At 41.8% G+C, this 12083-nt stretch overlaps 1 protein-coding gene across 14 annotated transcripts in view; it reads left to right on the top strand.

Annotated features, from left to right (window-relative positions):
• Positions 1 to 12083, top strand: part of Mitf (melanogenesis associated transcription factor) — a 214359-nt gene that overhangs the window by 119031 nt on the left and 83245 nt on the right. The window contains exon 1 of one of the 14 annotated variants that reach the window (XM_030255211.1): positions 3709 to 3901. The exons of 11 other annotated variants lie outside the window; for them this stretch is intronic. In XM_030255211.1, the coding sequence (XP_030111071.1) occupies positions 3846 to 3901 (56 nt within the window). In that variant the 5' untranslated portion in view covers positions 3709 to 3845. Of the gene's footprint in view, positions 1 to 3708; positions 3902 to 12083 lie in introns of those variants that run through there. 2 more of the 14 variants (XM_006505689.4, NM_001178049.1) reach the window with 2 other exon arrangements.

Here is a 12083-nt window from a genome sequence, read left to right on the forward strand (position 1 = left end):
TAAACATGCATACACATAATATGAATAAAACTTTACTTTTATTTGTGTGTGTATTTGTGTAAGTGTATATGCCCACGTGTGCACATATGTGCAGAAGTCACAAAATGACATTGAGTACTATCCTCTATCACTGTATATTCCTTTCGAGACAAAGTTTCTCCTTAAATCTGAGGCTCGTGTTTTCCCATCAATGCTGAAAGCCAGCAAGGCCCAGAGATCCTCCTGTCTCCAGGGACCTTGGAGCTCTAATCACAGGTGTCCAGAAGTCTCTGGGCTTGTTAGCTTGGTGCTGGGACCCAAACTGGTCCTCATGATTGTGTTTCAAGCACTCTTTAAAAAAATAATATTTACTACTGTATTTAATCCCTCCATGTGTTTATCTGTCTCTCTCTGTGTTTGCACACATGCATGTGTGTGCAGACACATATGTGACACAACATACATGTGGCGGTAAGAGGACACTTTCGGGGATCCATTTCTGGTTCTGTAGAGTGAACTCCAGACTAGCTGGTCCGTGAACTTCCAGCCACTTCTGTCTATGCTTCCCGTCTTCCCATAGTGGTGCTAGAAATACTGATGTCTGCCATTGTATCTGGACTTTTATGTGGCTTCAGCGATTGAACTTAGGCCATCAAGCTTGGGCAGCAAATACTTTTTAAAATCAGTATCTTACTCTGTAACCCTGGCTGGCCAGGATGGAACTCACCGCGGAGATCAGGCTGGCCTTGAACTCACAAGACCCACCTACTTCTGCCTGCTGAGTTCTGGAATTAAAGGTGTGCATCACCACACCCAGCTTGCCAGGTTTCACTCACTGAGTTATATGCTCAGCAGATAGCAAGTCCTCCTTCATTACTGAGTCTTCTTTCCAGCCCCTAAGACATTATGGTTTCATTTCAATAAATCACTGACAGTCAAACCATGGGCTATTCATCCCAAGACAATTACTGAATAATTATTAGGGTGGTGGCTTGTGAGATGTCCTTGTATTGGGGATATTTGCATGGGTGATATGTAGATAATGGCACATATGCACCTTCAGCTCAACCTTTGGTCCATTCCTGTGTCCATGAAGTTTCTTTGAGAGCATTAGTACCATAGAAATCTTTGTAAGATACCATAAATGAACTATACACGTGTCCTTAAACAGTAATTTTATTTAGACATATATGGAAGTAACTAAAGGGAATGAGTCTTTGAGGACAGTGGGTTGACTAAAATGAAAAGTCAGACCAGGCTGAACCAACCAGGGAAGCATTTAGAGTTGTGTTGTAGTAAGTGCCTGGAATTGACCCCATGGCTTTCATGGTCAATGTTTTAGAGCCAATGGAAGGGACTAGCCTTTTTGTTGTTGTTGTTGTTGTGGGTAATCATTAGTAAGTCACACTTTTAGACATTAAACAATGAAATAACTTAACATAGCTTAAGCTAGTATCCAAGCGGGATAGAGTCTGACTGGATCCTCTGAAAGCACAACCCTTCACAGAGCTTCACCTGCTAAGGTTTACCTCCTCTTACTGTCTTGCATCTCTTTCTCCATATTTTCTCTCACTCTTTTCTGTTCCCTGGGTTCTCTAGGTGGGTCAGCGTTGACCCAAAATAGGCACTGCTGACCACAGTCAGAACTGTACAGGATATTTTCCTATTGATTTTTTTTAATGGGTCACAACGACCATGAACACGTTGGCTGCATTATCTTACTCCTGTCTTAGGTCAGCACCGAGACTGCCAATTATCCCTTCTCCTTTGACTGGTGAGGAAACGGGTAGAAAAAGTTCAGTGCCTTTACACAAGTCTCTGAATTAGTAAATGGTGGTATCTAAACGTGGATTCTTGAACACCAACAATGAAGCTGTGTAGGGCTGCTTCAGAAGAGGAGAGGCATAGCTTCTTAGTTATCTTCTTACCGTACCCAGGGAAGTTCCTGCATGTAGAAAGAACCTAGTAACTTATGTATGAATACAACTATTCACCAGGGGTGTGGTACAATTTAATTTTTTCTGTCTTTCTAATTACTGTCCACTAGCTTTACCAAAATATGTATGCACCTTTCTTGGCTTTTCCCTAATTTGGCATTATCTTTCTTAACTTCATTGGGCTACTATAACCTCCTACACTGGGACTACTGTAGTAGCTTATATTGGCTGTCTTCTCATTGGTTCTCTACATAGCAACCAAATATAAAATCCCACCGTGAGCTCATCAGTCCTCCATTGACAACTTTTTGGTGATTTCATTCTTATCCAGGGACTAAATCAGTGACACCTCTCACTGGCTTGACAGCTCTGGCATGGTCTGGTCTGGACACCTCTTGGGTTTCATACATATCAACGATTGCCCCTCGTTCTACGTTCAGCAACTTTTCCTGCTAACTCTCCCCCTTCAGACTTTTACATGTATTATCACAACTAAATGGAAGACTCTTCTACATCCCACTCCCCAGCTCCAGCCTCAGCCCAGAGATTCTTGCCTAGGGAAAACCCCAGCTGACCTCATGTAACTGTTTTCATCTCCTTGTAGTAACTTCCATATAAGTAATCATGGACTGATAGGATTCTTTAATATGTGTTTCCCACTGGGCTATAACATCTTAAGAATTTATACAGTAATTAAACTGGTGTAGCTATTCAGTAAGTATTTATCAAGCAGGAGAGTAGACAAAAATTAAAAAAAAAAATGAACATGGAGCATACAGTTTCTTTGGCTAAACTCCCTGGCTGACTATTTTCTATTATTGGAGGCTCATTTACAGAATATAATTTTATTACATTGTAGAATTGTGATGTATAGAAACAGCAAGCTTTTCTATTCAATTAGTTTGGAGATAATCTCTGAGACACAGAAAGGCAAAGTCACTTGCCCGGGGGACACAGCTAGTCAGTGTCAGATGTCTTTGTTGTGACCTTTGAATTGTTACAGGGAGAACCTGGCTCTTTTCAGAACTCTGTCAGGCAGCTCTGGTGTGTTGAGCCTGTAGCATAAATATTTGATAATATTGATGTTGTCATGTCTGCATTTTAAAGTGTTTTCTCTTTGAGAACACGTATTACTCTTTTTTTTTTTCCTTCTTGTATACTGATGTACTCAGAATTGATCAGATGGCAGTCTAAAATACACAGGCGTTTGGTCTAAAGATTTGTGTGTCCTGAAGGAGACTGTCACCAGTAGAAGCAGCTTGTGTGTTCCCTTTACCAGGCTGAGGTCAGCACTGCCCTCCCTCTACTCTGGGGTAGGTAGAAGGGTGAAAAAAAGCCATGTGCATCAATAGCCTATTAGTTGTAGAATGTGCTCTGTGTCCAGCAACCAAAACTGTGTGTATGGTTTCAAACTAGACAGAGATTCGTGCTAGGCTGTTTGATACATTCTAGCTAAAATGGCAGTGACTCTCCTTTATAGCCTTTCTTGCCTACTTCTATGAGTGTGTTAAGTGTTAAAAATCCACCACGATGTGACTTCCTTCTCCTTTCAAGTTCTCTGATGACATATGTCCCCTGCAAGCATGCGTCCCCCTGCAAGCCTGAACTGGTGCCCAAGCTGGGGAAGGCACAGTCAGCATTGCCAGAGCTTGCCTGGCTGCTGTGTACATTACTGGCCTGGCCCAGCTCTCGGAGTGTCCCCCCTGTGCAGATCGAGGAGTGCTGTGCCCCTCAGGTGCCATAGGTACTGGATTAAGCAGGTCTGCTATTGCAGACAGACACCAGGCTCCATTCTATCGTGGAGCTGTGTTTGGATTGGAGTTTCCAGGGCCTTATCAGGAGCCACCCCTAGTGACACAGCCGGTGCCAGAAGTAACTTTGACTTTCACTCTTCGCCAAGGGCTTGCAGAACACCTTAAAGGAAGAAAGATGGAGGCGCTTAGATTTGAGATGCTCATCCCCTGCTCCTTTGAAAGCTTGTGTCTGTAAGTGAAGCTTTATTCTGGAGATAGTTCTGGGACCACTTAACAGAAGCAGATCATTCTCTGATCGAGGAAGGAAGGCTTGCGAATTAGAAATACTGCCTGGTACTTTAAACTGTGGCTTTCAATCAGCTGCAGCTCTAACCTCTTGTGCCTGGGTGTGATAAGGGGCAAGAGCTCATTTGGGGAGGAGGGATCAAAACGGGAGCCTTCTCATGTAAAATGGAGTTTTGGTCATTAATAATGACAGGAAAAAAAAATCCTGAGTTTGAAAGATGGGTTAGGGCAGAGCAGAGCTTGATGCAGTTATGAAATAGATCACGGTTTTGTTATGAATAAAAAGGCATTTTCTTTAGGAACATGCATGCTCTGTGGCACGTTTCCCCAAACTACCCTGCTGCACACATTGTAACCCTCCCCCTCTGTGTGTGTGTGTGTGTGTGTGTGTGTGTGTGTGTGTGTGTGTGAGTGTGTGTGTGTGTGTTTGTTTGTATGTGGGGGCTAATTCCCTGACTATGGAATATTGTAAAATGTTCTGATTTGTATTTTTGTAGATTAATTTTTTTCCTTGAAGGCAAGAGCAAAACATTCAGACATCAGCATAGTCTCCTTGTCATAGAAATACTGAACAAGATGAAGTAGCAGTTTTACAGGAGTACCAAATGGAAACCGACTAAGTAGATAAGACCCCTTCTCCTCTGGCACCTGCTTTCCACTTTCACTATTACTCCCTCAGATTAGGAAACAATACTGGAAGCTGGGTCTCCAAGTGAACCGGCTCTCAAGCAGATTAACTTATGCAAAAGCCACTTCTGGAGCTTAATAATTATTTACTGAGTGTTCCTGGGTCAGGAGAGGGGTTCTGATTAAGTCCGAGAAGCTATTTGTTCCATAGCTGGTGAAGGTGTGCTTGAAGACAGCAAGAAGAATGGAAAAATACTAGGTGTAGCAGAACTATTCTTAGAATTTGATTCTTAAAAATGAAATTCCCATAAATTGAAGTGTGGGCTAACAGTCCGTCATTTGCAGCTGATGGGTCTTTAAGAGGTCCTGTAAAGGGTAATTTTGAAAATGGTTTCTATTTCTGCTGAAGTTTGCTTTTATAGATACCTTGTACATTCTCATCCCACGTGTCATTAAAACAGCTAATTATTCATCTTTCTAAAATGATCGAGCATTTTATGAACAAAGTACATATAATTATGCATTTGAAATACCATTATGCTGAAATTTTTAAAAATAAATCTCTGCCTTATAAATCAGATAATAGTTGGGAAGACAGTGCCTGCTCGTTGTGAGTCATGTCCTGCCGGAATGTACCTACAACCTGCACATGTTTTTAGTTCTTTTTAAGCAAGTTGAGGGATGACACCCAATCAAATGTGCCTTGAAGGTGCAGCATTAGGACAGACTCGAATGTGTCCCCAAATTAATCCTTAAGTTTAAATATTTTCCTAGGTAACTATAATATTTGTCACAGGAATATGTATCCCTCCAAACTTTCTGAATGAATCTTCTAGCAAATGTCTTTGACAAAACTTGTGCACTGAGCTGTTTGCCATTAACTATTTCCCCTGCCTGGGAATTAATTGTGTATTTCCTTCCAGGAAAGCCAGTGAACACCAAAGCAGAAAGGAACATTCTAGACGCTTGTCTGTCTTGAAAATAATCCAAGAGCTTTCACTATGTGGGTGGGGGCGGGGGGGGGAGTTGAGATGTTCAGCAAATGTGTTTCTCTGGGATTAAAGTACAGTGTTGGGCTGGAGTGTTGGGCTCAGTGGGTAAAGCCCTTGCAGCATATGGGTAAGGAGCTGTGTTCAGGACTCTCCCATCCATGTAAAGCCAGACTTGGTGGCATGAATCTGTAATCTCAGAGTTGCTATGGTGACATGGGAAGTGGAGCTTATGGGTCAGCTAGCCTCGCCTGTCCAATAGAGAACAAGAAACCCTGTTAGGAGCAAGATGGGAAGTAAGCGCTGATACCCATAGTTGGTCTCTGACCCTGATTCTCATGTCATGGCACTCACGTGCCTATCCTGCAATGCAGAAACATGTACAAATCATACACATACATCACACACATGCATGTGCACACACACATGATGTAAAATAATTTGCCATGACTTTTGTGCATTGTCCAGATTATCTGTGGGCTCTGATCATAGCACTTAACTGTCTTAAGGCAATTTCACAGTTACTGCATGTCAAAAGGCCTTCTTCCATTGCCGTTTTGCACATGGAGAACCTAAGCTCTCAGTAGGTCTAAGCCCGCTGAGGTCTTACAGCTGACATGTGACAGAGCTAGAACTGGACTCCAAGGGTGCTGGAACCAGAGCTTGTTCTCTCATTTGTCTTATTTGCTATATTGTCACTGGAAATGACAAGTAACCTGGTTCATTCCTCTGGTTTGATGCTGAGTGAGTCACTCCCAGCTTCTTTCTCTGAATTACCAATAACTAACAGTGGTGAGCTTTTAATGGGTTGTGGTTCCTCTGGATACTGCATTTTTTTTTTGTCAGAGATAATTCCATAAATCTAATTTATGGTTGAATGTGTGGCACCTGTCCAGGGGAGGAGGAGGTCATTGCATGGATTCATTGATGGTAGGGACTACCTCCAACTTGAAATAGAGAGAAATTCTTCTGTAAAGGAAAGAAATATTGGTGATTCATAGGACTCAAAGTTCTTGGTCACTAGATGACTCAAGCATGTCTATCCTTTGACCGAAGCGCTCCTAAAACTCAGGTTCTGGTATCGATGATTCCATGAAGTGGAGTGTTTGCTAGAAGAGAGATACCAAATTTACTCATTGAACAAACACTTGTCTGTGTGCCGGAAAGTATACAGTATGAAAAAACAAAACAAAACATGTGATCATCTCTGCTGTCAATGGAACCAACTTCCGCAGGGCTAAAGGGTCAAACATTACTAGACTTTTAAGTCCTGCTCATCCTTATGGCCCACAGTGACTCCCAGAACTCCAGCCAGTACAGCCACATGACAGGAGACACCACGGCAGATGCTTCAAGGACAAGTGTCTATTCAGTTCCTGGAGCCACCACCTGACATTGCTTCTTAAGCATCGTTGACCAGCTTTAGGCATGTAGCCATCATAGTTCATGAAAAGCTGGGCAAGACCGGTAGCAGTGTGACTAGCTAAAGCCAGTAGAAGGAAGGACAGGTTGAAAATCTGCAGTGCTCTGAAATCCAAAGCTTTTTGAATACTATTATGTCATAAGGAAAAATTCACACTTGACCTCTTCAGACAAATTGCCATCAAAAATGGGCTTAGCTAAAACTATTATATAAGATGACCTCTAGTCGATATGTATAAGGGGTACATGAATGGATTTCATGTGTATAGTTGGTTCTGCCCTCAAGGTTTCTCATTATGTGCATGTAAATGTAAATTTTATAGAATTGGTTGACACCCATGTCCCCTTTAAGCACCTTAGATAAGGGACGCATAACCATCACATTATGGGCTAAATGCTGATTTCTCTTTTAGAGAGCTGCTAAGATTTCTTGTACACCAGACTGTACACTATTTGCATGTTCATTTGTTTGCCAATAAATATTGGCTAGATTTCATATATGAGAAAGAATAAGAATATTCTATTTATTTCCTGAGATTGCGTGATCTCGCACAGCGCATACAGATACATACACACACACACACACACACACACACACACAGACTTTTTAACTTCAGGTTTGTTTTGTTTTGTTTGTTGTTTGAGCTGAGTAATATTCCATATTTTTTCTAGTTCTAATCCTATCATGGAGTTTCTGATTTTGGTAGTGGACAAGTGCATAAAATATATTCTATACTGAAGCTGTAAAACTTAATGTGAAGCTTCACAGCTTCTGTTCTGAATGCCTATTCTAACTGGACAGATGATCAGTGACTTATTGTATAGATTTGAATCTAGTTAAGTTTTGGTATGCGATATTCTTATTTCCCAGTTGTGGAATTCTAAGACATATCAAAACAAGCTTGAGCTAGAGTAGAGATGGGTCGGCCTTTCTGAACCAATGTTTAGGGGTAGTCCAGAGTTACGCAGACTTCAGGGATGGCTTGATCCCTTTAGTGCTGTCTGGACACAGTGCTCTCCCTTTTGTTCTTTGGTTCCTGCAGCCCTTGCTACTGTTTTGTACTTCACATTCTTGTTTCTAGTCTGAGATAGATGCACGAAACTCAGTGTTCGCTTCCTGCTAGATTTCTGGTTGTCAAGGAGAGTTATCTTACCGCTACAGTTCTAGTCAGAAATGGAACCCACTGTACCACTGTAAGGTTCCTTTCTGACCCTGTTGATAGAGGACAGATAGGCTGATTAGCTAGGCCTGCCTTGTGCATTCGTGAGCTGAAAGTAAGAGATGTTGGCTTTGCAAGGTGAAATTGGTGGCACAGGATGCTAAGTGGGCCATACTTAACGGGTGGGCACAGTAAGCCTTGGTGGCTACTTGCATGGCTGCCTCTCTACTGCATCAGGTACACCCATTCACCAATTATTTTTTTAGTTTGTTTGTTTGTTTTGTTTTGTTTTGTTTTGAGACAGGGTTTCTCTGTATAGCCCTGGTTGTCCTGGAACTCACTCTGTAGACCAGACTGGCCTCGAACTCAGAAATCTGCCTGTCTCTGCCTCCCAAGTGCTGGGATTAAAGGCATGAGCCATCACCGCCCGGCCCATTCACCAGTTCTTATATGATAATGTGCCTATCTGGATTTCAATCTGGTGTTATAATCTTTGGGTCTTGGTGGATATATTCTAAGCATGCAGTGATTATTAACTATTATAACCTGAAGCTTTTAAATATTTGTTAAACTAGTACAATGTTGTCTAGACAAGAGACAACATGATTTATAACTGGGGAATTGTGTCAGTAGCTATAGAATAACTTTATGCCTTTAAAAAGTTCTTCTTTTTTGTTTTTGTTCTTTTCTTCAAGACAGGGTCTCTTTGTGTAGCCTTGGCTATTCTAGAACTCGCTCTGTAGGCCAGGTTGGCTTCAAATTCATGAAGGTCCTCCTATCTCTGCCTCATAAGAGCTGGGATTAAAGGTATGCACCATCACTGCCTAGCTAAAAAGTTCTTGCTTATAGCTAGGTGTGAATGAGAATCCATATGGGACAGAGTGAGCAAGAATTGATGAGTATGGAACTAAGATGACTTCAAGGTTAAGAGTGTTCTTACAGAAGACCCGAGTTTCTAGAATACAAGCCAGGTAGCTCACAATCATCTCTAACTCTGTCTGAAGATATCTAAAACCTTTGGCCTCCACTCAGTAGTGTCACATAGGAGTTTTATCTCATGAAGTAGGCCTTAAATCCAATTTTAAAAATGTCTGGCTACTCTGATAACATGGCACACTCTTGTTCCAGTGATCTGCTTTATAGACAGATCTCTGCTCTAGCTCACAGGGTTTGTAGCTGACTGAGAGTGATGGTTATTTATCTTCTCTGGTAACATATACAACACTGCCCTGGACCACTAATGCTACTCAGTAAGGGTAAGGCTTCCAGCTCATCACTAGCTCAACCTCTCCATACGTGATGACAGGAATATATGCTGCTTTGGCAATAGGGTCTTACTGTCAGGTTGTGAAGTGTAACTGATCAGATTGGCAATAGCCTATAGTGTTGGTTTGGGGAGGCATCTGTGGGACTCCTTTTGCCAATGACTCAAAAAGATGTAGCCCAGTCCTGGTACTGTCAAGTAAAATGAAATTATACAATTCACACATAAGTGGATAGAGCAATGACCCTTAGTGAGGTTACGCAGCAAACATTGTATGTTTCCTCTTACTTCTAGATGTTAGCATTTAAGCTTTAAATTGTGTATCATTCATAGCATCCGCAGAGATTAGGTAGATAGTAAGATATCAGGGGTGGGGAATCTTCCAAAGAAGGAGAAATAGAATATAGTTTTATGAAGGGATAAAGAATAAATTTGAATAGAAGATTAAGTGGGAAGTGCTTGGGAGGGCAGGTTAGGGTGTGTGGTGTCTTGTTAACAAGAGACTGGCAGTTCCACTTGAAAGACATAGGAATGAGAAACACTTGTGAAGCAGTGAAGATCCCAATCTCAACCCAGTCTGGTGTTGAAGTGCCTGGGACAGCGTCATCTCTGTGTTAATTGTAAAGGTCTCTAAGTATCGTTTTTATCCCTCTTCATCAGTTTAAAGTAAATCTTGTCAGCATAGCCATACTTTGTCAATTACATGACTATGCCACTGTAATAATATACTAAATGAGCTAAGTTATACAAATAGAAAGTGAAAATGAGATCAATGTATATAATGGAATATTCTACTTGTTTTCCCTGTGCCCAAGGGCATCACACTATGTGTACTCTTTTGAGAATGTGATGTACTGTCAGCTGAATTATGGTTCTGTTGACTTTCAATCTAGTTGTTTTTGAGCTTACTGTTGCCTGATATCTGGTGGTCCAACTTAGAGAATATAGAGAGTATTGAATGCTGTCTCTACTCTCTACCTACCAACTGGGCTTTTGGTATTGGTTAAATAAAAATGTCAAGTTTGAATTCCATATGGCTGAGGGTTCTTAATTTGTAAAGTTTCTTCCTTATGTGCAAATGAAAAGCATAAATCTCCAAAGCCAGTTTGGACTCCAGATTGTCCCAAACGTCTAATAGTACCATGCCATTAGAAAAATTTCAATTATTGACTAAAAATTGTTTAAAAGGAAGAAGAAAATCCTCAGTATTTGACACCAAATTATGATCACTGGCATGTTCCATTTCATGGTTTTACTCCTAGAGATTGACTTATCTGGTCTTACAATGAGGTCCTGGCATCATAGTCAGGTAAGGGATTGGCAGGTGATGCTGGCCAGATTCTGGGGACCTGATAGAGTTACTGAGATATATATATATATATATATATGTTTTTCAAGATAGGGTTTCTCTGTGAAGCTATAGCTGTCCTAGAACTCACTCTGAAGACCAGGCTGGCCTTGAACTCAGAAATTCGCCTGTCTCTGCCTCCCAAGTGCTGGGATTAAAGATGTGCGCCACCACTGCCCTGCAAGTTACTGATATTTTTAACCTGTCAGTAAAGCTAAAGGAATAAACTATTTGGACTTAGGAATATGCCTTGTAAGACAGAACCCTGTCCAGTAGCCCTTTACCATCATAGAGGAGGCTTTGAAAGCTAAAAATATAAATTCATCAAAAGGGGTGGGAACTGAGACCACACGGAGGGTCCACCCCTTGCCAGTATACTGTATTCCAACTGCTGCATTGAACAATTTAACATTTACTCACTCTGTCCCCACAGTGTCTAGGGGTAGTTTTGGGGAACACTCTGGGAGGCTGAATGGCTCATTAAAGCTCACATTCCTCAACAGTGGCTGAAGGAGAACTCGAGTCCACTCTGTGGCCCTCCTTGACTAGTATGGAGCAAGCCCCACACTCAGGGAACGAGTTCAGCTCCAGGGTCAGGGAGGTGTCAGCATACTTGTGGCCATGCCTGTGGGTTTATCTTTCTGAGGGAGAGGGGTGCACCTTTCCATGTAGCACTCGATCAGAAGCTAGCGGTCCAGATAATTGACATCATGAGGCATCTGGGAAGAATTAATCTGGCCAGGGCTTTCACCATGGGGTTGGGAGCTAGGTGTCCCAGCACCTAGCAACAGCTATTTGTTGAATCAATGAACTTCACATAATCAGGTTAAAAGGAATCATACTCACGGAATTAGGATTAACTAGCTAGAGCTCAGGTTCATGGGTCCAAGGATGAGCTTAGTCAGCAATTAAAATCAGACACACTGGACATCTCCATGTGTGTCACTAGTGGCGTGGTCAGTAAGTCCTCGTTTTTAAAAGCAGTCATTCTGGCCCCTTGGAATATCCCTTACATGAACTTGCATTCTTTACTAACTCTTACCCAGTCTTTCACAAACTGGCACTTTTGTCTTTGTCTATGAGGAGATAATTACAGATTCAGTTACTTCTAAGAGAAGTGGACACTCAAAAGATGGTGAGCCAGGCTAAGAATCTGGTAGTCATGTCTCACAATGTGGAAATAGCCGAGAGAGAGAGAGAGAGAGAGAGAGAGAGAGAGAGAGAGAGAGAGAGAGAGAGAGAGAGAGAGAGAGAATGCGCGCGTGTGTGTGCACACAGAGTTCTGTTGCGCTATCCCCTTTAGAAACCTTTATTCAGC

The sequence above is a fragment of the Mus musculus genome, chromosome 6, assembly GCF_000001635.26.
Source record: "Mus musculus strain C57BL/6J chromosome 6, GRCm38.p6 C57BL/6J".
Taxonomy (NCBI): Eukaryota; Metazoa; Chordata; class Mammalia; order Rodentia; family Muridae; genus Mus; species Mus musculus.